Source organism: Dicentrarchus labrax, unplaced genomic scaffold (genome assembly GCF_905237075.1).
Source record: "Dicentrarchus labrax unplaced genomic scaffold, dlabrax2021, whole genome shotgun sequence".
NCBI lineage: Eukaryota > Metazoa > Chordata > Actinopteri > Moronidae > Dicentrarchus > Dicentrarchus labrax.
The window spans coordinates 9,040,055-9,067,993 of NW_026136710.1; the positions used below are offsets into that span (position 1 = coordinate 9,040,055).

The window sequence follows — 27,939 nt, forward strand, 5'->3', positions numbered from 1 at the left end:
TCTCTCTGCTCTCCCAGCCCGGGTTGGAGGAGGGGAGGAGAGGGGGGTGGTGGTGGAGGTGTGACTTCCAGCCAACCGTCGACGAGCTCCGGAGTTTAGAGATCAGTGAAAGATGAGGAGCTGCTCTCTTCCACGGAGCGAGGCAGAAGACGGAATTAAAGTTCAACATCAAATCACGGAAACACGGAGAAACGACAGCTCAGCAATGAAATGTATGTCTTTGAGTGTGCGTTTGACTATCAACTGAACCCTGCCTGCAAGCATCCTACGGTAAGTGGAGTTTAAACAGGAGTTTGCACACCTACTTTGTGAAATGTAATCGATTATCTCTAAAGTGTGTATTTGTGATTTAAAATGCAGCTAATTTCATGTCTAAAAAAAAAGCTGAGGTGAAGATTATTTACATTTTTAAATGAGCCTTTGGAAGTTTGGGCAGTGGTCCAAGATCCCTATGTAAACAAACAGCATCGTGGTATATTTTAAGTATGCTGTAGACTATATGTTTACTATATTTTCAAAGGTTCTCTGCAGGTATGTACTGGTTTTAATGACATCTTGTTGCCATAAGATTAAGGTAAACTTGATTATTCAGTTAAAATCCATCAGACAGATCTATGAATTGCTGTATTAGTAGGCCATGACAACATAATAATCTATGAATTTGCTCTATAATAACACCCACATTCCTCACATCCACTGCAGCTGAACCTGAATCTGCTGACACTGGACTCCTTGCTCACTTCTGACATCCAGTGTCAGCAGCCGGTGCTTTGAAGATGATCAATTCTCAGATATACCTCCACTACAACTACACAGGGAAACTGGACCACCGGCCCACCATCGGCACAAGCGAGGGCACCGTGGACACCAAGACCGTCGTTTTCCTCATCATATGCAGCTTCATCGTCCTGGAGAACCTCACCGTGCTGGTGGCCATATGGAGAAACCACAGGTTCCACAACCGCATGTACTTCTTCATTGCTAACCTGGCACTATGCGACCTGCTGGCTGGAGTCGCTTACCTGGTCAACTTGCTCCTGTCGGGAGAGAAGACCCTGCAGCTCTCACCCGCTCTCTGGTTTGTCAGAGAGGGAAGCATGTTTGTAGCACTTGGTGCCTCGATTTTCAGTCTCCTGGCTATTGCTATAGAGAGACACCTGACTATGATCAAGATGAGGCCTTATGATGCCAACAAGAATTACAGAGTGTTTCTGCTCATAGGGACCTGCTGGTTGATCGCTATATCTCTTGGAGCTTTGCCTATTCTAGGCTGGAACTGCCTGAAGAACCTCCCTGATTGCTCCACAATCCTCCCTCTCTACAGCAAGAAATACGTAGCTTTCTGTATCACAGTGTTCATGGTTTTGCTTTTAGCCATGTCAGTCCTGTATGCCCGCATCTACATCCTGGTTAAGTCCAGCAGCCGAAAGGTGAGCAAGCACAGAAACTCTGAGCATGCAATGTCCCTGCTGCGCACTGTCATCATTGTAGTTGGGGTCTTCATCGCCTGCTGGACGCCCCTCTTTGTCCTGCTCCTGGTGGATGTGGCATGTGGGAAGCACTGTTCCATCCTCTACAAGGCTGACTGGTTCATCGCAGTGGCTGTGCTTAACTCCGCCATGAACCCAGTCATTTACACTCTGGCCAGCCGCGAGATGAGACGGGCCTTCTTAGGTCTGGTGTGTGGCATTTGCTACAGGGGGAAGGTTTCTGTCAACGACAGCGGGAACAAGCAGTCTCTGGAGCCCAGCCGCAGCAGGAGCAAGTCGTGGAGCAGCCAAAACAACCCCAACCAGAGCCAGCGGAGCTCCAGGCAGGCGGAGCCGGAGAAGGAGCAGGAGACAGACACGGCCCATGGCGAGGTGTCAGTGGTTGCAGGAGGGGCTGCTCACGCCGTCCTTGAGAGTGACAGAAAAGACTGATTGAAGAGAACAAGATAGCATAGGAAGATGTGGGTGGTCCTAATGTGTAAACTCATTGAGTTGTGATTGATTTGTGGATTTCTTTAAGGAAATGTAGACATCAGGAAGAGGCTGCAGGGCAGTGGTTTCTCTTTTGTGTTATTTTATACATTGGCATTCCATATTTGGGACACTTATGTCCAAACTTGTCATTAGACTGATTAATTTATGAGGCCAATATGTTCAATTACACAATCAATAGCACCTCAGTAACACTACAAAGAGCTCATATTTCATCACCGTCCAGATAGAACAATGTATCTACAAATTAGGTTATTTTAAAGGAAACTAAAAGGTTAAATCCTTAATTGGTAGAGAAAATAAACAGAACAACTAAACTAAAAACCTCTTGGAGTATCTGAAAAAATATATATTTGTAGCTCATAAAAAGTGGATGTTTTAGAGGTGGTTTTTGCAGGACAATGACAATTTGTGAACAACTGGTGCTCTAACCTTTGGCAGAGGAATCATTTACCTCTGTGGTTACAGACATGACCATCCAAGACTAACAAGTGAAAGGTCACCTACAATGAATTAAAGTGCAATTATAGTTCTACAAAATAATGTAATGAAAAATGATTGTAGACAATTATTAGTGTAATGTCAAACAATAGTAATTATTTATTATTCTATGCAGTCTAATTTTGTATTTACTCAGTAATACTACAGTATACGGTGCAGTTACTGTAATTAAAACTGCATTATAAGTTGTATATGTGATGTAAATGAGATTGAAAAAAAACACTTGATACCCTTTCCATTATAACAGTAGCATCATTCAAACTGCGTTATTCTGCAAAGAATTAATGTAACTGATGCAGTTCATTCAACATCAGTAAGTCAGTGATACCAGAGCTCCATCTGCTGGTTAATGATGGTAGTTAATATCATCATTGCTGACAAGATACCTTCACAACATTCTGCATGTTCAGTACAGAATCCTGATTTTAGTACCAAATTGAAACTTAAATTGTGTGAGTGAGTGTGTGTGAGAGAGAGAGTGTGCGTGTGCGTGTGCGTGTGTGTGTGTGTGTGTGTGTGTTTTACCTGATCATTCCTGAAGTGGAAAACAAATGTAGCAACTTTAAAAGCATGAAGCTGGTAAACTGGAGAAAGAGGCATGTGAATGCAGCATGCGAAATAGAAATAGTGTGCTACGTGCAGCTTTTTATACGATGCGAAATATTATCTTTGACACAAGTAAAATGTAAGTAAACATACTGTATAACAATGATTCACCTAGATCACCCCATGTTGCCACAGAGTGCAGTTAATTCAGGTTGATTCACCCAAATGTTTAAGAAATTGTAGTGGTGTCTAGCCACGCAGGTAGTTTTGATTTTGTATGTCTAACTTTCGACACATCAGTTACTGCCACCATAATAAAGTGGAGGTGAATGGATTTTTGTTTTGTTGATAAAAATCAACATAATATAATAATAAATAAAATATTATAATAAATATTCAACAGCAACATATTTTACAGATATAGCCTCCCTGTTTCTGGATAATCAGAAAATCTAAAAATCTGGGAAAATACACAAAAACTACCTGGATAGCAAGACATCACTAGTAAGTTGGAAAATATTTTAATGATTTGGATTAACCAACCCAGGAAACTGTGATGACACTATGGCTAAATGCTGTCTACCATAAAATGAAATATGTTACTGATTATTACAGCAGAGAAAAAAACAGAGATTCTACACATTCACGGTTTTATTGCCAACAGTCATACAGAATAATGATAAACCCATACAACCAAAAGATTAAATCTGTAAACATCATTTGGACTTGTTGTTTCTTTGTTTTTATTTCCTTTTTTTTTTTTTTTTTTTTTTTTTTTACTATACCTGTTCCAAAATAGTGAGTTTCTGTGTGATTCCCTCCGACAAAGATTTATATTTAGAATCTGGAAATGATACATTTATAATATATAATAGAGAGGGAGGGAGGGAGAGAAAGAGACAGATAGAGAGAGAAAACAGTAGTCTCAAGCAGCAACACGCAGCAGGGCAAAACACAACCTCTAGTGAACAGGCATGCCCCATTGAAGATCAGCTATTGCACTTTGAAGAGAGAGAAAAAGAGAAATAAAAATACCATTTGTACAAATAAAAGGCACATTTTCATCAACAGAAATCTGGAAAGAAGCCATGTTCTTTTTGTGTCCCAGCGTGTTTGGTTGTATAATTTCTTTATGCCACACAGCTAATCGTCATGTTATCAGAGAGATTCAAGTATGGAGTTGTTCCTGCTGTATATGCTTTGTTCAAAACTTTGCACATTTTGCCAAGTTGATTCTACAAATTTGCTCTTTAGAAATAAAGACAGTTCTCCAAATAATTCTTTACATTAGCATAGTGCTTTCTTTTTTTCCCCTTTTTTAAATTTAGCGCATTATTCCTTCTCCCAAGATATTAGATTTGATGAAATTATGTCACCAAGAATTGGACAAAGTAAAAGTTAATGGCGGATAAGTGTAAAAAAAAAAAACTCAATTATTCTTTGTGTCCTTTTCTTCACACCTTTCTCTCAAAACTGCCTCTTCCCTTTTAAAGGGACACAAGGAATTAAGGAAAGTCTTATCGGCTTAAACCAAAATGGATCTGGTGCTGGATATTTTTTTTTTATAACAATCCCAATACTGCTCTTTGCTAAAATATGTGTTGTTGTGAGATGCATGTACTGTACACTCCCTCTTGCAGCAAAATACAGGCACGTTATATTACATTGCATCTGTCTTGTCAAACTCATTGAACACATGCTGATTTTGGTTCAACTGAAGTGGTCCAGTGCATATCAAATACAATGCCCCATTCATTTGGTATCCATCAGAGTATTGACAATAGTAAGGATGAGAGCATTTAAAAAGTCTTTTTTGCCAGAACTGCTGTGTACTATTTCTATAAGCCGTTTCAAAATTTTGATTCCCACTCTACAAAAACAGTCCGTATAACCTAAATACAGTAAACTGTTCTGAGGAACGATTGTGTACAGTGGACTGAAAAATGCAAATTAACGCTGACCTGGCAAGCAATAATGGTTGAAAACTTGCTTCTTAGAGTGGGATTTCTCCCCTGAACTGTAGTAGTTGAAGCAATACACAGCCAGCATCCTTTGCTACTTATAAGTGATAACACAAGAGAATTCAAGTGAGTGTGACAAGGGGGGTAAACAAGCATTTCTGTGTTGACATCTTGTGGCAATAAAGTAGTCTTACCATAAGATATCCACACACATCAATAAGTGACGGTGATCTAATATTAAACATTCTGCAGTGAGTGCACACTGTGTGAACTCAAACATTCCTCTAATTCAGTAAAAAGTGTAAATTACGTCTCAACACATCGGTAGTTTGTCTTGGTACAACTGACACAGATGATCTAACTGATCTAACTTTCTGATTGTGCTATTCATTTGTGATCATTCAAAAATGATAACACTAACTTTTAAAAGTTCACAAATTAAGCTGAAAATGTTAATTAAGAATGTGAGAATATCCATTGCATGACTCAAGCCCCCAAAACTAATCATTGACTACACACCTAAAAGAAGAATCCAGAGAAAACCAATTCAGAAATAATCACTGGTTGAAAAGCATAAATATTTTTACAGTGTCAGCATACACAAGCACCTCTTTCAAATAAAGGGGTATCAAGGTCTACGAACAATGTCCACAAGAACAGTTGATTTTAAGTCATGCGACTGCAGTGACACAAGAAAATACTTCATAAAAAAAGTTTATCTTTAAAGCCATTGACAGCACTATGAAGGATGTCTGTTTGCACCCCAACACTTTGTGACTACTGCAAAGCAAAACACATTCAGTTCTAATCCCCAATAAAAGCAGATTTCATATAGTGACTAATTGAGTGAGCTGTCACGCTATTGGTGAGATTAAAGGACATTTTCCCTAAAGTAATTCATTATAAATAGCATTTGTTGTCCAAACTGTTTCTGTGTCCTCCACCTCTTAGCCAATGGTTCCTGTAGAAATGTGGTTGTGCTTGACAGACAAAACTAAAATTTCAGGTTTTTATTCTAAAATACTCTTGTTAACACCTCTTTGAGGTTTGATTTGCACTTCATCTAAACTAAACTACAATTGTCTTTTTTTTTTATCTTTTAAAACACCAAATCAAGATATTATGTCCAAATGCACCTATGTCTTCTCAAAAATATAGCATTTCAGTCATCACAACAAAATAATAACAGTTCTATAAATTATTTTTCATCTTAAACAAATCTTGCGTCTTTCCAGTGCCTCCGGTAAAGTAACCACGGGCCAATTTCCCCAAAACACTGTCACGCATGGAGCCTTTAAGCATCTACTCTTCGTGTTTCATCTTCAAGTTTCAGGATGGTAGGAGAGACTGTCCAGAGCTTCCTATTTCCCATCAGGCATTGCAAGCATCACTGTTTCCTTCCAACGGGCTGTAGGAGACACAGTTCACTCCCAGCTGACACAATCGGCAGATTGTTGTCACGGTGATGGCCAATTAGATGGCTTATGCTGTCAAATACATGATCTTTTGTCCGTACCTGTGAAAAGAGAAAGATATGTTAAATGTCTGTTAACATATCTTTTAGCTTTAATTCATTTTCTCGCACAATCAAACTTCTTGAATTGTATGCATTCTCACACACTGACACCTTCACAAATCATTCACTTCTATTAGCAGTATCTCCCTGAAATACACACTCTACATGTCCTTTAACCCCGTCTTACCGTGCCCTCAGGGTCCACCAGCAGTAGGTGTTTGGCAAGTCCATTGTGCATGCCCGTCAGTACGTAGGACCCTGGGTTGGTAGTGCTCTTACGAACCAGGAAGTCCCCATCGTCTTTTAGCAGTTTTTCAGCGTCACGGCGGCTCATTTTGCCATGGTACCATGTCTGGCCCTCCAGCTCCTCCTGTGCCCGGAAGGCTAGCGAGCGCACAAGAAGAGGGCTCGAGTTGTCCACGGATGCTGCCTTGTGAAGTCCAGAAACCTGGGACTGGGCTTGCCCTTGGGACGCCGGGTGGGACTGCGACTGAATGGCATCCTCAAAGGGCTCTGGTACAGGTGAGGGCAGTGCCAAAATGATGAATTAAGAGAGGAAAGATGTAAACAATGCAGGTTTTAATGTAGGTTCAAAACGTAGGCTTTGCAAATACTTTATGAAAAAGGAGGTGCACTCCACACATTTGTCAGACCTCAAGGATACACACAGAGTGTTCTGGGGAGCAACGCTGCATGCAAGGCACCTTGAACTTTCAGGAAAACTGTCACTTCCACAGAAACAGGGAATCTGGTGGCCTCATGTTGCACCAGTAAGCACAAACCTAAATCTAATAATGCCACTTGTAAATGACCCTGATCCTCTGCCTATCCTATCAAATTAAACCACTCCTTTGGAATAGAGTTTAAAATAATTCTAATAATGTTATGTCCAACACAAACATCTTGTTTCAACAGGAAATACATCACATTAAAAATGTCAAGATCCTGTTTTGTCATTCACTACTGTTTAAGCTAAATGGGATAAAGCAGAGCTTATGGACACCTTTTACATTCATATGAGATGTTTGACTGTGATCCTCTGTGAGCTCCGGATTAATTCATGTTAATTTGTGTGAAAAATCAGGATATCTATATCAGATACTTCTGCATTCTGGCAATTTAGAGTTACCAAAGCATGTATTTGTATCATGACAGGATATGGACAGAGGTAGACCATACAAACTTTACTCATAAAGGACAAGAGCAATGTTTAAAACCCAGAACCTTCTTGATATTTGACAACATAACCACTAAGCTTATTTCAATAGTCTCTTACTTATTTAATTTTGTATATATTCATATTCTGTTATGCTGATGATACACAAAACAGTATTTCTAAAAATACTATAAAATGATTTTTGCTACTCTTAAACAATAAATATAATCCACACAATAGGATGAAGGTTGGGGATTATTTTTCTGCTGAGCTAATGGTGCTCACTTTTATGACTGACTAGTAATGGTCAATAAAATGTTCACTACTATCATATAATACTGCACTTAATTACTTATTTAATAACTATCAGAATCCAGTAACTGAATTGTTCCACATTGTATTGTACATTAATCTGAATCCAATTTGATTGAATTATGACTTTCTGTCATGCAAGTGCTGGAGTTTTTTGGCAGAGGAACAAAGTAAAAAGTGAATGTTAACAGTTAAAGAAATGCAATAGGTGGACAATTACACCTGAACTTTGATTTCATGTAAGAACAGTTCACTCCAATAATCGTATAGTTCACTGCTCACATGTAATTTGCTTCATGGATTCTTCATACATAGTTACACACATCTTTATTTAACAGATCTTTCCATGTATAATAATAGCAAGGCTAAGGTTGACTTCGAAAGGAAGAAATAATAAAGCTGTACACTGACATTACAACTGTCCTCCTATTGTCTTTATACTGATGGGGTATTATTATAATGCCATACTAAAGGACTGAGGAACAAAAGCTAGGAAACCTCTATAATTAAGAACTCTGATTAGAAAATCATCTTACGAAGTAATTCTGAATGCAAGATCCTGTTCAGATACTTTGTAGTGGTTCAACAGGTGAGTCTTAACGAGTACCTACAAATCCACTATTCAGTTCATGTGACCAACAAAAACTCAAACTTCACAACACACCAGCCAACACTTACTCATGTCAAACAGGTCCTTCTGTGGGCTCTCTTTGGCTGCAGCCGCCATGCCCTTTGTCACATTTTCCGCCTCTGCCTGGAGTGCTGCAAGCACCTGGGCGTCAATCTGCTGAGTGTTCACATACGCTGGCATCTCTCCTGTTTTCGTTGCCTGACCTTTACTCTCGGGCAGACTGCATATATCAAACGATCCTACAGTAGACATTTGGAGAAACAACCACAGCCACAGTATTTAATTGATTGAATAAATAAAATGAGGCTTGTGTACTTAGATAGTGGGAAGCATGGATTTGTTCTTACCCTGTTGTATGAATATGGGCTTTCTTTCTTCTCCCCAGTTTTCTCCACAGTGCCGCCCTTGGTAATACGTCTGATCTACTGAACCTGGGCCCATCTGATGACATACGGTTATCAGTTAAGATACATTACTCAAATGGAGATCCCGAGTTGACATTTAAAAAAGATTTGGCATTTTGCTATATCACGTGATAACACAAGATTTTCTGTTCAAGTTCCTGAGATGAATCTATGAGTTGTACCTGGCATCCATCTGCTGCTGCATTCTGATTGGTCAGCCGGGTGTCGATGAAGCCTCCGGGTGGTGGCATCTTGCCAGGGATGTTGTTATAGTAAGGATGTTCTGCTGACTCCTCCTCTTCCTCTGTCCATGGTAACTCCTCCATGTTTAATACCCTGTGGAAAAACATGGTTTGATCATGAAGCCCAACGCTGTCTGTGCGTGTACACTTGTGTATGTGAATATGCACTTTTGCGAGTGTATCATCAACGCCTCACCTGTCATGTGTGGAGGACAGTTTGCTTGAGGGACACTGCAGGTACTGCTGGAAGCGAAGGTCAAAGGCCTGGCCGATGGTGCTGATGACGTCCTGGGCCAGCCCGTCAGAGCATTCCAGGATGTGACATGCTGACGAGGGTCAGAGCAAAACATTGTAATAAGCATGTTGCATGTGGGATATGAGACACTCTATAATGAATTAAAAGAACACCTACCTCTTCTGTTAACAGGATCCTTTGCTACATAGGCAACGTAATCTGTTGTGTCCTAAAAAACAAAACAAAAGACACATTACAACAGTTGTAGGAATCTACAACTATAAAAAACACAATACCCTCATACCACAACCTTGATTTTCTGGTTAAGTCACTTTTTCAGTACCAATGATGGAAAGGTTTAAACTTTCCAAACATGGAATAACTAATTCACAATGTAACACATTCTGGATATTTGGTTATTAACCTCGTTGCCATGTTTAAAAAGGGATAAACATCAGGCCATTGAGTTACTTACAGGGTCTCCACCTGATGCAAAGGAGATGGATTGCATGTGATGGTTGGCTATGATCTGTCAAGAGTAAAATTATACAGTAAATAAGAGTTAGCCAGTGCATCTTTATACATACAGATAGATAAAAACGCACATGCATTAATTCTACACACATATACTGTAAAATGTATATCATAATTTCTTTAATTTCCTTCCTTTGCCCTTTTATTCAACAACAGAGGACTGTCTGCTATCTAACTATGAGGCAGCCATATTGGAAGTATTTATTTAGCTTTAAAGGAATAGTTCGACATTCTGAGAAATACACTTTCACTGACTGGACAGTAGGAACTTTAGGAACTTCATGTTCAACATATTTCCATTATAATTTGCTTCATGAATCCAGCCAGCTTCCTACAAGAGTTGGTTTAATTTCACCTTTCTTGAGCTGCAAATCAGAGATTGGTACCAGAAAGAAAAGAGGTTGGGTGAGTTGGTGTTTTGTCAACAGCTACTCTGAAGCATTCTCTGCATTATCACCAAAGGAACGGGCACTCAAGACATCAGAAATAGTATTCTGTCTTGTTTGAGTGACATTGTATAATAGTTGATTTACTCTTTACTTTGGCACCATCTGCTGGCAGTACCAAGAAGAACACTGTGGTAGACAGCAAAGCACAGTGCAACCACTGACCACCCATGCCACAAAAAAAAACTGACTAAATATAGTGATGTGCACATAGAAAGTCAAGTTGCCAACCTCCTCTGGTAATTCTAGCAACATCTGGAGAGATCATGTGCTCTTGCTTGTCTTCCTCTTTTAACTAACCTCATTAAACAAACATCCATAACTCTTTAAAAATATTTTTAGCAAGCGCTATGAATAAGTTTTCCTTTATTGCTGCTAAATTTGGAAACGAACATCCTCTGATCACTTTTTTTTTACTTTGTCTGCCGTTGAGATGTATTCTTAATCTTGACGACGGGGGTGCATTCATTTTTATCACATGTATGTGGCTCACATAATCCTATAATTGTTTACAAAGGTTGCAAAGGTTGCACACTGACCTGTTTGCCGTCGGGGGTCATCAGGTTGAGGCTACTGGTGGAGATATTTAGGTTGATGGACATGCCAGCAAACTGCAGGTTGCTCTTCCCCAGGATACTGGACAGAGCTTTGGACGGTGGCTGAGGATCAGAGGACACAGACAGACACAAATAAAACAAATTACAGCAACCAATTATACAGTATATCTTAAAGCAATAATTTGACATTTTTTTTGGAAAAAACATTTTTGTTTTTTTGGAACAGCTAGCCTGCCTCTGTCCAAAGGTAACAAAATCCACCTACCAGCACCTCTAAAAGTCACTATTGGATACTCTATGTCTGCAACTATTGCTTATTCACTGTGACTTAAAAAAAAAATTTACATTACACAAATTTGTACACCTTTTGCACAAATTAAACAAATGAGAAATAATGTGTTAATAGGTAAGCAGATTTTATTATATTTGGACAGAGCCAGGCTAGTTGTTCCTCCTGTTTCCAGTCTTTATGCTAAGCTAAGCTAACCGGCTGCATGCTGTAGCCTCATATTTATTTTCTCGGGGAATAAGTCATAAAAATGTACAACTATTCCTTTAGGGAGTATCCAATAAAGTGTAATTTTACCACTAGGAAATTAATACAGAGGAAACATTATTGTTCAATATTTGTATCGATTACAGATGCAAATTTCATCTAATAATGGGGGTGGGGGTGAAGTGTTGGATACTTAAGATACTGTTGTGAGAGGTGATTCTGATGAGGAGAGAGGAGGCTAAGAGGCCAGATAAAATTAGCCAAACCCATTCAAAATTCCCAGTATGAGGCTGATGTCACCATAGTGCATTTGTCACACAGCCAAAATAACATTATCTTATATCTTACATCTAGTCTGAAAGAGAAACTAGTCGGCACTGATTTTGTGTTATATACTCTTCCCTGACATTTGAACAAGCTCTAGAGAGCAGAGTAATGCTTCATTTCACACCCCACATTCAGACACAGTCTCCTCACACACTATGGACACACACCACGTACACGCACGCACGCACACACACACACAGAAGACAGACACGAGCACACACGAGCAAACACGCACACACACACACACACACACACACACACACACACACACACACACACACACACACACACACACACACACACACACACACACACACACACTAGCTCAGCCTCCTGATCACAGATATTGTGCACTACATGAGTCACTAAGCACTGTGCACGGTGTGCAATGCATCGTGGGCTGGAGCTACGCCCACGCACATACAGTCCCATACCTCTTCATCTCTCTTCTCTCCTCAGCCTCTCTCCTCTCTAAGTACAATCTCTCTCTCTCATCATTTCTTCCTCTCTCTATCTGTCTCCGTTTTCCATCTCTTTTTACATGAAGGAAGGAAGAGAGAGAAAGAACTTACAGAGGCGATGCTATATATAGAATGTGGAAGGGTAAATGAATATCTAATGCTGTTTCCTCTTTTTCTCTCTACTGTACCTTTCACTAACAATCATTTTTCTCAGCTCTCTCAGTGTGGGCATCACTTCCTCCGTGATCACTCCATCTCCCTCCCTCCTCCTTCCCTCTCCATGTACCTTTCTCTTCCGCAGAGCTCCTTTGGTCCCTGGAACAGCCTCACACACCAGGCTGATGGCTTCCCTAGAGGGAGGGTGAGAAGACGATGAAGCCAAGATGGTGACCATAGACAACCACAGAATCACAGATATTTTGGCGTTAAGTCAGACTGTATTTACAGTTACTTGCCATGATTACGTACATTGCCAAGATAACAAAAATAATATTTTGTTATCTTGGAAGTAACAAGAGTGCAAAGCCATGCTCTGTGTGGCTTAATTTAGGCACAGCAGAACTTGGCTAAAATGCAAACAACCCCATGCTTACATGCTTTCAATGACCTGATGTTTATCAGCTATAACGTATATCATGTTCAGCATGCTAACATTAGATAATTAGCACTCAACACAAAGTACACCTGAGGCTGACGGGAATGAGTTTTGCAGGTAGAAACCAAAGAACTGAAAAGTTAGATGACACGTTAAGAGATGAGCAGTTATTACAATTCATCCTGAAAGGGAGATTTCATAGTTATCCATACAACAGTTGTTGTAAGATTTCACTTAAAATGCCAATGTCACCCTCATGGTTCCCAGACAAAGCCAAGTCAGGGGTTCACCAAAGTCAGAAGGATTCAGCACCTGGGGACCATGAACATATACACCGAATCTCATGGTAATCCATCCAGTAGTTGAGCTAGTTCATTTTGGACAAAAGTGGTGGATTGGTAGATCCACACCTTTAGCTTGACTAAACATTTCCAACATTTAGGCTATTCCTTAATCAGTTATGAGAATTATTTCTACATGAGAAATCTCTATATTTTGAAGATTTTGGGTCCTCTTTCTCTCATATTTATAACATTTAAATTGTGATAACTGTACTCACTTGTACATGGGATGATGTTGTGAGGCAAACTGTCAGGCAGATTTTATTTTAAGGCACATGAGCTGGTAAATGTTTTAATTTTAGTGCTTTGTAATCGTAATGGTTCAATTCTTACTGATTCAATTGTTTCCCATCAATTACTCATTATTACGGATAAAAATGTTTAAATCTTCTGTTCACCTTTGCAGTCTAATCTGAGTTATTGGACTATTCAGGAAACCTTGGGAAATGAAATATTGACTAGATATACAGTAAGTGCAAGTTAATATTTTTCAGACCTGGCATGTGAAACTCTTGTTCTTATTTTAATTTACTATATTTCTTGTTTTCTACTATTTAATATTCTTGTTTTAATTACAAATCTTGTAATTTCATTGTCTTGAAAATAATAAAAGACAAAAAAGTAAATAAATACACTCAAAGAAAAAACAAAAAGACTGTATTTACAGTATGCCTGAACTCTACAGGTTGTTACACATAAAATGAAATCACCTTGGCCACAAGAGACATGAGTCAAGATTCAATATGCAGTGTAGAGTGGTTTATATGGTGCCATAGGGAATATTGCAAACGCACTGCACCTCTTGAAACCTCGCAACTGTATCTGTTATACAGTGCTACGCATCACAGACTGAAATCTAAAACTGTCTTTAAGATGGGAAATGAACCGTTTTACCTGCACCGGCCATCACCGTGCTTAATTTTTATGTAAAAGACAACAATGTGTGGTTTGAATAGTGGCTAAAGATAGAGCTTCTTTAATAAAGAAAAGTCAAATTCTAGTGAATATTCCAACGTGAATATTGGTTTCACATTAACGTTAATTTCTGTATCTACCTGGATAAATCCCACACAGCAGTAGGTTCTTTTAGAAAAGGATACATCTAATAATAGCAACAGAATGAGATATAAAGCTTTATCTCTCTATTTGTCCATCTCTTTCTTTATTAGAGGGAAACAGAAACACACATACACACATTGAGAGAGCCTACCACTGTGTGGCCCTGTAAGCTAACGTTAGTCTGGACTGACTTCAGGAAGTCAAGCATAAAAGTGGACATGACACAAACCGATTCACTGTTGGCCTTTGCCTCACTGCACATTGGTCAATGATTTCAAAGATACACATGGAGTCAGAAAATTCCCTGCAAACAAATTGTGATAACAGGCAACCTAAATGCATTTTTAGAAGAGGTGATTTGATTTAGACACATTTGGTTACATCAAACATTTTCACTGACCAGTTTGAACTGATAATATAGTCCATAAAGTTTTACTAACAACAATGCAACAACTTTAAATTCATCCATTTCTGCTGTTGCTTTCTGTTCTGCAGTACATTTTCTGCTGTTCTTCTTATCGCTTTTCTGCCCCCAAATTTACTCTTACTCTTTTGCCTGGACCAGCTATAGAGTCACCATTGTCTTGTTCATTCAAGACATGGCAAACAGTTATATATTATCTCATAATAACAGTATAGTTTGGAATAATAGTTTGGAATTTGGTCTATAAGAAGATCTTATAAACATAAAATAATGCTGATTTGGACATTCAGCTTAAATGTGTGCTATTCGAATCAATTTAGAAAATGCTGCATGAGTATATTTGGGGTAGTATTTTTCAACCTGGTATAAACAGTTCTTTCTGGATTTAACTGGCATGAATACATAAAAGACTATTTAATTCACAACAAAGTTGAGGCTTGTGTAATATAACTTTTGATGGAAAGATAGCTAAACTGCAGATCTTCATTAGTGTTACAATTTAAAGTAGAAAGGGTATGACAAAATAGATATGAAACTGGTTTCAGGCTGACCTTTAACTTCTCTAGTTACCATGGCTCTTTTTTTTTTTAGCAATGATGGTGTTGTACTTGTAGTAAGAGGTATATTAACTTTTATACAAGAATACATTTAATTTCAACAAAATTTCAAATGAGATACAATAGTCAATGTGCTAATGATTGTTGTTTGGAAGTGTCAGTAGATAGTAACAAAATAAAATTGAAGTAAATAGCTAATTTAACCCATGCAAGTTTTTTTTTCTTTGAGGTTAAAGTGCTGTACACAATAAATGGTGTCGAAATGTTTGACAACTATATTGCTAAATCTTCTGAATTAGAATCAAAACATGCGCCATTAAGTAAGATATTTTTACATTTCAAATCTCACACATACTACTAAGGCTTTAAATCAGCAAATGGACCTTGGAGCTTTTTTGATTAATTTAAAGGGAAATCAAATGAATCCTGAAAAATCTGAAAAATAAGTGCAAACATACCTTGTAATTTGTGATCTTGTGGTGAAATCCAGAGATCTCATTGACCGAAGGACTTCTATACAGCCCAGATACTGGAAAGCAAAAACATAAAATACACCTTCATTCAGATTTTCACCACTAGCACATCATCACGTACAGAAAACACACCTGATTTGTTGGATTGGACGTTAACATCCAACTTGACGCAGTTGTTCAAAGTTGTGTACAATTATGATCTCGAAGGTAGCTGGTCTTAAAGTTAATGCAGTTATCTCAATGTGTTGATATATTAAATGTATGTTCTTACACACTTGGGTTCAAGATCTGGATCACTGATCATGTGTATTGGAAATTAGAATAAATTGCCTATAGGTACGCTATAACAGTAAATAATAGTAGCCAACTTACATTACAGACTTGAAAAATTTTGTTTTTTCTTGAAAAAATACATCTCTTATCAGGCACTTAATCACTATGCAAACATATAGGTGACACAACCACCTCCATACTGTATGTCGGAGACAATACCATATAGATTTCTTGTCTCTCCCTTTTAACTGTAACTTCCAGTGAAATCTTGTAGCCCTTTCCATTTGGTTTAATCTTAAAGATTGTATGGTGCTTCTAATCTTTCACAATGCGGCCGTAGATATATTTATCTAAAAAAAATCTCTACACAATCTAGTTTCATAGACAAATCTAGTTGTATTAAAATACAAAAAATGCAGCAATAAAATGTATTGTATTTTAAAATCATCAATAAATTGCCTAAAGTGCTTTTAACTTTGTAATACTGGTTGAGCCCCCAGTTGAGAGTTGGAGCCTGAAAACTGGTCTGGCACCAGGGGTTAGGATCAATTTAACTTGCCATTTAGCAGGTTAGTGTCAGGACTTCAGTTGCCATAGTAACAGACACATTTTCAGCAATTCTGTTTTTTGAAACAAAAGCTTTCTTTGTTTTAAGACTCAAAAAATCTCTGATTTAAAGGTACCCTGTGGAGTTTTTGACCACTACTAGCGCTATGGAGCAGTGTTAACGTGTGTATGTGTTTATTTATTATTCACAATACTTCACAGACTGACCAAGATACTTATGCCAAGAAAAGACAGTGAAGAAGAAGGCTGCTACCTAGCAAACATGGATGTAAACAATGCCGGATTGAAATGAAATAGAGACTTTGCAAATGTCCTATGAGGAAAGAAATTCATGAATAGTTTGTTTTTATTGTTATGCATCAAGAACACATACAGTGCATTTGTTTGTTTACAATAAAAACTCCACAGGGTAACTTTAAGTTGCTTTTTGCAATACCCAATACTCTGAGTACAAATTCTTTTAATACGCATTACTGATCTTACAAATGGATATGTAAGGGATGTGACTGAATATTCAGTTGGTAATATAAACCCACCTTCATCTGCATGTGCAATAAGATATAAAGAATGTACTAAGACATAAATCTGTATTGCATCAGCAAATGTGTGTTCATAAACTTGCTGGTATCACAGTTTTCTACTTTCTAGTTGAAAATAGAAAAAATCTAGCAGGAGTCTGACACAAAGTTGATGCAAAGTTGGAATAAAGCATCAAGTCAGAGCTTGTTCAAAGGGATTTGGAAAGTGCATCAGTGTGTTACTATGCCACATAAGGTGACTGTAGTCCTATCCCATAAAACCATCTTCAGCACCAGCCACCTACTCACATTACAACACCTCTTCTGATTAATGTTGCACAGACTGGGAACATTTTGTGCTGACGAGTTCCTATTGTTATCAGAATCACATTCATAATCTGGCTGTAAACAAAACAGACATCCAGACACACTAGCGTTTCTATTTCCACTCCTTTTCAGAGAGAAGTGAGTTATTAGAATCATAACTTTCATATTATGAGGCCCCTTCTCTCCAGTGAGCGTTTTGCAAGTACCAGCAAACAAATACCATTTTGTCAACATGACGTTTGCACATTTTTAATGTTATCTATTTTAAGAACCGTGAGTTTGAAGTGCACAATTCAGCAGGGCCAAAAATATATTAAACAGTTCTAAAATTGGTATGGACCTATTCTGAGCACAACATGAAGGCATTTTTCTCTCATGCTGTACAACAAACAAGTACATGGTTCACACAGGAAAACTGAACTTCAAATTAATTATGAAAATCAATGGGAGGCCAGCTCTGAAGTGCCCATAAATGATCCCAGTGAACAACACAACTTCTGAGTGATGCACTAACAAAACCATACAGACCTAAATGTGTATTACACAGTACTGGCTTTATAACAGGCACATACCTTCTGAAACATTAAGTCATCTCACACTGGCTATAGCTGTTGCTTACTGGAGTTTAGATGTGCTTATAAATGTAAACATTTAGTTTATTTCCATATATAAAAAGTGACTTTCATATCATTTAGTTGCACTCAGGTTAAAGATGTCACAAAACCTGTTGTACCACAATTATGTTGTGCAGTTCTGTTCAATGATATGTCAGGTCAAGAGGATAAAGCACTTGTTTTATCAAGAGGCTAAATAAAATAGGTTGATGAAATGAGTATTAATAAATGTTGAATGAATAGAAAAATTTGCACCACACACGGATGATGCACAGGCATGGATTATAAGATGAGCAGTAAAGAATTACAATACACTAACCAATGCTAAAAGAATGGTGATTGCTTATAAAAAGGGTTGCCAAATTTGCAGTTCCCTAAGCTTTACGGAGCTTTATTGTTGAGGTTTTTAGCTCATGTAGCTATTTGTTGTGGGGCAAAATTTAGACTGAACGTGTGTTTTGTTTTTGCATAAACACATAGCTACCATGGGCTAAAAGTGTGAGTGTAAACAGTGCCACTGTCAATCAATGTCCCTTAGAGTAATGGTGCATGATGTGCGCAGAGTGACCACATGATGCTAATTAAAAGTGCTGTGAGCATAACACCACGTTGAACTCAATACACACAGGACTCAAACCACAGGAAAAGCAGAGGGTGGGGGAGCACAGACCGGACCCATTTCCCCTCTCACAGTGTGGCAGCAGCATTGACTGGACAAATAAGCGCTCTTGTCCTTAATGCAGTTAATGGAATGTCACAGATACAGTAGGCTTTGTTCAGGCAAGTTGTAGTAGGTGTCATATGATGGCAATCACACTATGTAACTTGATTTGGAATATAACACATGTCACCACGCAATGATGCTCAGTATGCTCTTTCAGCCACCCAAAAACTAAATGTTGCTTTTTGTTTAATGTGCTGCTTAAATAAAAGAAACGCTGAGGCAAATGCACACTTAACTGCTACATTACGGTATCAGTGAAAATGGTTTGTTCCATTTTTTTTTTCATTCACTTTACACCTTGAAGAGCCAGGGCTCAGCATCATCACTCCTCATACTAGTGACTCATTGCCGGCATGATGACATTCAAAGCTCTCGCAGTTGTGCGCCAACTTGTGCTCCTTTAAGTGATGTATGATGGCTGAACGACATTAACATGAGATATGGATGTGATGAGACAAACATGCGCTGCGTGTCTTTTTTTTTCCTATTCCACCATTTCACTATCTGCGAGCTAAAACAGCTGTACAGCTCATAGAGATGCACAATGTACAGAAATAACACATCACCATGGTTACAAAAGCATAACGCTGCGGCTCCACATACACAAAGACAGAAATGTACCATAAACTGAAATGTTTACAGCATGCTCAAAATGCTATATCAATGCTATTTCTGTTTTCCAATCACAGATTTTTCTCTGCTTTTCGCCAATGTTGACCTTCTCTATTTCCTGAATTATTCAATATCTATTTTCTGGTCGCTGCTCTTTCACTCAGCCTTCTGCTCTAGCCACCCTACATACACCTACTCAAGGGCATGTTGTGATGTGCCAATAAAACTACATTATCTACCCTTGCAGGTAGCTAAGCTGGAGTCATTGAAAGAAAAGAGAGAATGGGTGAAGAATGGAAAAGAGGCAGAGGACAAAAATGGAGACAGCATGAGACAGAGGGACCACCAACCTTCACAATGTATGTCACTCCTGGACCAGAGATCTTCTCGCTCGAGTGTAGCCATCCTCTGGAGGGTTTGTTCACCAGTCCACCACCTCCACCTGGATTCCAGTCCTCTCTGCCAGGCTGGAGCTCGTCCAGCCTGCTCTTCTTGCTCATGCTGACGGCTGGCTCCAGCTGTGAGCAGGGGGTTGAATGGGAGGCCGAGCTGCACAGAGAGCCGCCCACACCAGAGGCTGTCGCTGCTGTAGTCGCCACACCGGGGCTCGGGCCACTGGAGCTGCCTGAGCCCGATCCCCCACCCACCTGCAGCTTAGACACAGCCAGGTCCTTGACAGCTGAGGGCAGACCCTTGATGCCCAGCAAGCTGCCTGAGTTACTGAATTTCAGGCTGGACACCTTGTTGATGAGTGTACAGAGGGTGGTGCCTCCATCTTCCAGGTGGTCAGAGCCGTGGCTGGTGGGGGTGCTGGAAGCAGTAGTGGTGGAGGAGGACTGGACCTCAGTCGGGGGTGTGTAAGATGTCTCGGCTGCAGACTGGGGGGTGGCCGAGACCTTGGGGTTCATGGACAGGCCGTGGAGAAGCTCATCGACGGATGTTACTGACTCATTCCTGAAGCGGTTGTATTTGGTACGGTGAAGCATACCCTTCTCTCTCTTGCTCTCTCCCCTCTCTCCACCAACCAACACGCACAGCCTGCCTCTTTCACAAGTGTGCTGGCAGACGTGGCTGAGCCGTGCTGATTACCCTCTCCTGTAACATAGCAGCAGCGGTACAGGCAGCAAACGCCTTTTAGCAATCACAGGCCACCTGACTGTAATTTTCTCTATTGAGGTTACAGTGGTGGATGTGTTGAGCTGCTGCTGCTGCTGCTGCTGCTGCTGTCACCAAAGTCCAATCTGCTCTCAATGAAATCCAGAGCTGCAATCCAATCCGTCAGAGAGAAATACACAGACACAATCCATGGAAACACAGCATTGAGGCAGAGGAAGCAGAGGATGGAGAGAAAAAGGTCCCTAAAAGGCTGCCAGTGTTGTGGTGCAGCTTGTTTGGGTTCCAGCGGTGATGCTGCTGCTGCTGCTGATTTCTGGCGTCAAAAATCCAAAAAGTAAGAGAACAGAGAAAGGTCTATGTTGTCGATGATCACGGATACTGCGAGGGAAGAGCAAATACTCTCTACTGACTGCTGCCTGCCTGCCTGCCTGCCTGCCTGCCTGCCTGCCTGCCTGCCTGCCGGCTCAGAGCTAAAGCATGACTCACTGATCTGAGAAAACCTTCTCAACAAAAGGCTTGCTGAACACTGCAAATCACTTCCTGTCGGAGGGAGAAAAAAACCTCCCACTTACAGCACACTAGAACCCATCAATTTTTAAATTCCCTAGTCTGATATTTATTTCCTGTAATTCTTTCCGTCGTATTTGTTTTTCTGAGAAAAGGAAATGAGGAACGAGCGGAAGTTTGATTATTTAACTTAGCAACATAATTATTCATAATAATTTGCTTGAATTCCTATAATACTCAATATCTTACAAAATGGATGAACCGGTAAAAATTGCAATAAAAGTTTGACACGGACAACAAACTAATCACAGAGACAATAATGAAATAAGTAATGGGAACTAGCCTACACCTAATTTACAGATACAATTGTCTGCCAAAATAAAGACATCTTTGATTCAAGAATAAAATCTCTATTCAAACATTTCATTAAGATGTCCTTTTCCTTATAGGATGCAAAATAAACCTCTATAAATCACTGAAAGCAAAAACACAGGAAAATTTTGACATGACTGGAAATACGCAACATCATTAATATATTGTCCATGTTAATTTATAATAGCTGCAGAGTATGGGCAGACATCACTCCTGGTTCTCAGTTATGTACTTTCAAAAACCTATGACTAAATAATACACTTGTTGTTTCTGCACAAAATGTTTATAATCAGGCATTAAAGCAAAACTGAATAAAGCTATTTATTTCCATAAAATTGTTTTGAGACCATTTGTCTAATGTGTAGCACTAATTCTCCATTTGTATCCTGCAACAAAGGAATAAAACATTCAGTTGACAACTAGGAAGCAGATATAATCTAACAGCTAGTCTAAAATACACAGCAATTGGTCCAGGTTGAACTACATGAATGATATTCAAAAAAACACAACATGAATGACATGTTTCTCAGGCAGATGGGTCAATGAAACAACCAAAAGGATAACAGAAAAGGCCAATGAGTCTCCTTAAAACCAGCAGCAAAGAAGCATCTTTGTCTCCCCGGTAGCGGAAAGCACACAGCCAGACACCATTCATGTAAAATGTCCTCAGGAGCATCTAGCAAAGCCGAAAGACTGACACTCATTCATAAGCAGCTTCCGCTCTCACTCTGCTGCAGATTTCGCACTGCAGTCCCTCCCAACATCTCTCTTTCCTGCCTGGCAAACATAGAAAAAAAAAAAAGACAGCACGTCTGCCTTCTCTCCTCAGAAAAAAAGGCAAACACAAAAGCAGGGAAGAAAAGGCAGGCCCTCGCAAATCAAAAAAAGGAGGCAAAAAGACAAAGGAGGATAAGAGAAGAGGACAAAAAAGCATGCAATATTTAGTCTTTTATGTGAATGAAATAGCAGGCTGGCATACCAATGTTTCTGTGAATGGAAGCAAGGCCTTTCTGCCTCTGCAAGGCAATCCCTTGGGATGGCATGGTCTTATCCAATGAGGAGCCAGCTGGATGACTCATTCAGGGGAGGCTTGCAGAATAGTGGAAGAGACCATTCCAGACGCAGGTGTACATTTTGTTTTCCCTTGACTGCCCTTTAAAAATAATGCGTACATCGTCGGATATGAGATTCTTGCATAATTTATTAAGAGAATTTTATGTTAACAGAATGAGAAACAAGAAAAAAATCCAAGCAAGAAATTAGCAAGTAAAAATGCCACCCCCATGATTTTGATTGTCACCATTATCATTTTTTTTTCTTTTTTCCCACATTCATGTGAACAGTTACCACCTACACATTTAATTAGTGACTTACTGTTTATATGTATGAGGGTAGATAGTACAAATGCACCAGAACAACAAATGTATTTTGGGTTGACAGATATAATTAGATGTATATTTGGACAACTTGAAAATACATAATCAGCATCCTGTATAAATGTAATAAATTGTAATGTGAACTTAACTTAGCAATTTTATTTTTAAATTGGCAAACAACAACATCAATGAAAATTAAAAATGCAAACTGGGCTTTTTCATTTGAATCTGACATCAGTATTTTAGCTATATTACATTATTAATATGAAATATAAACAAAATGGAAATTTTGCAGTTTGGTGGTTTTAGTTGAATGATGCCAGCATTTTACGAGGCTTGTTTTGTATAATCTGTCAAAGTCACAGGACAAAAAATCTACATCTTGTAAACCCCTCCTCCAAAACAATGTGTGTCCAATCATGGCTTAGCAACCCACCGTACATAGACATGGCAGGTCTGTCAAGTTTCGGCTTTCTCCCATGGATGTATTAAAAGAGCTGAATAAAGGCCATTAAGTTTTGCTGACAATTTGTCCCTGTGGCCAACTGCAAGTACTGCAAAAAAAAAATAATCCCCTGCAGCCCAAAAAGCATTTTCCCCATAGAGGAGAATTATAACAGAACTGTTGATATGTCCATCTGAAAACAAGGTCAATTATTATTATTTATATAATATATTTTTTTAAAACATTAAGTATTCATGTTTGAGTTTAGAAAAGCTATTTTTTGTGTGATGCCGAAGCAAACACAGAACCTAGTCCATCCATGATGAATGACATGATTGATATGGTTCTCCACATATTGAAGCAGTGTGCATGGGGTTGTTATAAAGGCTATACCAAAACTGGGGAGGATGGTGTCTTGTTTTCTTTTTCTTTTTTTTGCTTTTCTAAAACCAAAAGCACAACAGCAATGTAAGGCATGGATTTTGTGGGGCAACAGACTGTGTTATAAAAGCCTTAAGTAGAACGTTCACTACCTGCTACTATATCACAATTTAACATATGTAGGACCGTCCTGCACTTTAGTGGATTTGGGGAGGTCTACACAACAGCAACCTTAGCATGTTAGCATTGTCACTGTGAGCATGTTAGCATGTTAATGTTAGCATTGAGCCCTTTAATCTGACAGCCACTACTGTTATTCACATAAATAATATCTAACATGCAATCATTTTCTGAGGCTATTGCATTGTCTAAATGTGGAAGTGAGAGAGTGCACCCACCGTTTCCCTGCCCCTGTGGAGAGAAACACAAGGGTGTCGAGTTGAAAAGAAAAGGCGGGAATATCTGGAGAGGCTGACAAACCCAGTCATCCCTCAGCAGGAGTTGGTAGTGCAGCAGGTTGCATAGGCCACATGGTGGAGCTTCCTGTAGTGAATGATGGGATCCATCTGTGGACAGTTCAGAGAGCGTCTATAACAAATCATAAATAAGATGGCACAAACATAAAGGACAAATTATCCTGGGGTCCTCTTTTCCAATGTTGTAAAGTCTTAACGCGCAGGTAAGTGACAGGTAGAGCTTTCAAAATAAGAGTGCTCTGAAAACATAAACAGAAATGTCTCTTCTGATAATTAACTGAGAACATACACAAAATATACATATAAGTCATCCAGATAATCAACCAAATTTCATAGCATTTAATAGATTTATAACAACAACTAACATAATGTTCCACTGCAATTCAATATCAGTTTACTATCTCATTTTTAAGACATACATTAAGAGCAAATGAGAAAGGAGAGACAGAGGAAAAGAGCATCCGTTGGCAAAGGAAAGCAGCAGACACTTCTCCACTTGACTACTGTTGCCAGGTTACCAAAAACATTCAAAAAAGCAAGAGTTATTTTCAGACTAGCTAGAAGCAAAATAACCAATGTTACAGAAAGGGCAGACACTGGCAACTGGTAAAATGTGACAATTTTTTGTCATTATTTTAAAAAGAAAAATGCATTATACAGCAACAACACCAAAAGCTCCAGAGATCTGGCTCATGATTTAAGTTTGTAATGTTTGCACTCGCAATAACACTCACAATAAAACATGAACATACGGCACAGATAAGAGTAGACTATGAGCAACATTACATATATTTTAAACAAGCTTTCTTTAAGGCTACCTGATATTCATTCTCCAGAATCTGACCAAAGATTCCCAAGATTTAACTTCCACAAGTGCAGAAGCCTTTTTCCCCACCCAAAGTGTAGTCCTGGGAGAATGTTGGGCATTGGTCTTCAGTATGTCATTCCCATATAAGTGGTAGCCTATATATCATTGGGTTACTGCCATGAAAACTTAACCACCCCTAATTTAGGCTCAGTTTATTGTGGCTACATGTCTGCTTCCACAAGGATTTGTGTCAAAAATAAGTTTCTGGATTCCAAGTCGCTACAGTTGAAAATATTTTGAACAGAAACTGCTTCTTGGCCATCTGACGCTGTCGGTTGACATCGCCGCAAATCCAGAGAGCACAAGACAAATACAAAGTTGATCCCTGGAGTTTAAGGTACTCTTGAGGAATCTACACTTTACAGTATGAAAGCCTACTTTTGGTTCAAGCTTCAAGTATTGGACAAAAAAATGATGTACACGAAAAGTCAAGATATTGCCAAAGTGGCAATAATTCATCCTGAGGGGCAAGAATGTCTGGACCAAACCACTTTTCACTAAAAAACACAAATGTGAACCTCATGGTGGCGCTACTGGAAAAGTCAGTGGACATCCAAAATCCCCAGAGCACGGCCCCTCAGGGAAGCATAAACGTCTGTACAAAATTACATGACAATCAAGTCAACAGTTTTTCAGACATAGCTCGGACTAAAATGATTTGTTTGTAATGAGTTCAACATCTAAAAAAGTGCAAGCTCAGTTTTGATTAAATAATATTCGAGAAAGAAAAAACATTTAAGTCCATCCAGTTTGGCGCCACTCATTTGCTTCATATTTAACACAGATACTTTATGTTCATAAAACCATCTGCTTGTTTCACTGTGTCTTACATCCCAGTACAACTTTTGTTACAAGTTATGGAATAATGACAACAAATAACTGACCTATATATCGTCTATAAATCCCATGGACCAGACAAACCTTTGTTTGACGAAAATATAAATAAAAGTTACATAACATTTGATTACCATTATGTTCACACTGAATGGAATTTCTAGACTCATTTTCTTGGCCTGTCCATGACCTAATATAAGCATGTTTGTGACCATATTTCAATAGCATTATTGCCTATGGTTATACAAGTGTGTGTCATGTTTCCGAAAAGCTCAATGAAACAAAATCAAATGAATAGCGAAGAGGAACAATGTTGATAGCCTTCTTGAAGAGAGCAGAGTGATGTAAGAATTTCCTGTGTGGACAATAACATCCACGGCCTTGAGAGCTCATTTTCATAATTATGTCTGAGGTATCATTTGAGCTTTCTGTGAATGCTTCATTAAAAAAGCGGCAGAAGCAGTAGAAGCATCAAGAGGATCATAGGTGCATGACGACCATGCAAGCCATTATGTAAACCAACTAACCAAATAGTGATAGAAAATTCAACAAATTAGTAATTGTCATATTTAATTTAATCTATTTAGTGTATACTGCACACCATATGAGTTTATTGTGGCTATAATATTAACACAGTACAAGTGCACACAAGACCTGTGCAATACAGGAAGAAGTCTTTCCATGACGTCTATGTCTAAACTATACACTATAAACTATATGCTATTTGTTTCACTATTTTTTATGTGATAGAGATGTATAGAGGTATATCCATTAGTAATGTTTAAAAAATTACATATGTAGTGGGACCATGCAACCAGCCCGTATATACCATATTTTTGCATAGGCCTAGATATATATGTTTTTTCTGTAAAAAATATTGTATCTATGAAAAGACTTATTAGGCATTGACATGCAAAACATGTGGGAACGAATCAAGGTTAAATTAATCTTAATTTGGCTCTCCTAAATAGTATAAAACCATTTCGCACGAACTAATGTATGAGTGAATTGTTGTCATTTACTGCCAAATATGAATGAACGAATGAAATGAAATTAAAATATAGCCCCAAAGGTTTTGAACTTCTTTAATGCTAAGAGTTTGTTTTTTTGTACACATTGCATCTGTGCTCCTAAAAACTACAACCCCATGAAATACACATATTCTCCGTTTCAGATAAAAAGTTATGATAAAACAATTACCAAAAAAAAGTATTAAACACATGACAACTGAGACTGAAACATATTTTACAGACTAGACAAAAAAAGTGAGAGAGTGAAAAGCGATGTTAACATGAATGACTCACCTGTTATTTGATGACGGCATGGAACCTGGATGGCACGAGATTCTGGTCACATGACCTAAATCATCCAATCACAGCTCTTGTGACATTTAAAGCAATACGTTAAACGGCAGGTGTGACTTTGAAACGTTACCTTAGTTAGTTTGTTGTAAAATTTCTACAAACAAAGTTTATAGTATTCAAACAGGTACAACGACGACTCCTGCCATGTCTGTTATAACTTACTGCAAACATGGAAGTTTTAGTTTTAGCCATTCATTCTTCATGATTTTTCTTTTATAAAATATAAAAATGCTTATTGAAAACATGTTCGTTAAAGTATAAATCTCACTTTAGTTAAGAACTGATAATGTCTTTTTAGTTTTTTAAAGACCAGACATGTTCTGCCTCCTGTAATGGCTAAATATGTAAAATGTTCTGCATCTAATGTCTGAAGACGACAGGAGACACCTGGGAGTGTACAGTGTGTAATAACCAGTGATGCCTGCCTACTAAATGGGGTCATCCAGTTTATAAGGCCCCGTGGTATTAACAGTGACATGACTGCTCCTGCATATTTAGCTAACCCCTAAACGGGCCTGTAGTATTTGAATATTGTCACTTAACTTCTGCTGCTTGACTTTAGGGAGTAAGGATCATTAAAAACTTAACATTAGTCACAGAAGAGATGCAGCTTTTACAATTAATACTGGCCCAGAGGGCTATAAGTATTTCTTATCCCTTACCCCCTCCACTGAGGAAAACCAGATAACTACGTCATATGCCATCCAAGGAAAAAAAAACCAGCCTGCACTACACCACTGTTTAACCGTTATTGGGTCCCACAAAACCTTCAATGCTCACTTGCCTTGAAAATACACTACTTATTTGTT

General features: G+C 38.7%; 2 protein-coding genes across 3 annotated transcripts; one reads left to right on the plus strand and one right to left on the minus strand.

The window, feature by feature from the left end:
• LOC127370603 (sphingosine 1-phosphate receptor 3) lies at positions 1-3,748 on the plus strand. The gene is made up of 2 exons (XM_051412814.1): positions 1-270; positions 703-3,748. Exon 2 carries the CDS (start codon positions 777-779, stop codon positions 1,920-1,922), a length of 1,146 nt encoding a protein of 381 aa, XP_051268774.1. The 5' UTR covers positions 1-270; positions 703-776; the 3' UTR covers positions 1,923-3,748.
• shc3 (SHC (Src homology 2 domain containing) transforming protein 3) lies at positions 3,663-27,085 on the minus strand. Of its 2 annotated transcripts, XM_051412813.1 has the most exons (14): positions 27,071-27,085; positions 23,987-24,154; positions 19,742-22,539; positions 15,742-15,812; positions 12,594-12,657; positions 11,006-11,125; positions 9,962-10,015; positions 9,664-9,715; positions 9,448-9,577; positions 9,192-9,345; positions 8,953-9,046; positions 8,653-8,844; positions 6,694-7,019; positions 3,663-6,506 (listed from the first exon to the last, which is right to left on the minus strand). In XM_051412813.1, the coding sequence occupies exons 3-14, from the start codon at positions 20,375-20,377 to the stop codon at positions 6,378-6,380; spliced, it is 2,022 nt and encodes a 673-aa protein (XP_051268773.1). In that variant the 5' UTR covers positions 20,378-22,539; positions 23,987-24,154; positions 27,071-27,085; the 3' UTR covers positions 3,663-6,377. The 2 variants fall into 2 exon arrangements, with proteins under 2 accessions (XP_051268773.1, XP_051268771.1); XM_051412811.1 differs by lacking the exon at positions 27,071-27,085 and having other exon boundaries at positions 23,987-26,506.
• Positions 27,086-27,939: the final 854 nt, after the last annotated feature.

Excerpts from the sequence above, each read along its gene's own strand:
- shc3 (XM_051412813.1), bottom strand. The coding sequence starts at position 20,377 with ATGCTTCACCGTACCAAATACAACCGCTTCAGGAATGAGTCAGTAACA. Across the intron at positions 12,658-15,741 it reads ACAAGATCACAAATTACAAG|GGAAGCCATCAGCCTGGTGT; the intron begins GTATGTTTGCAC and ends CCCTCCCTCTAG. Across the intron at positions 6,507-6,693 it reads TGGTGGACCCTGAGGGCACG|GTACGGACAAAAGATCATGT; the intron begins GTAAGACGGGGT and ends CTCTTTTCACAG.
- LOC127370603 (XM_051412814.1), top strand. The coding sequence starts at position 777 with ATGATCAATTCTCAGATATACCTCCACTACAACTACACAGGGAAACTG.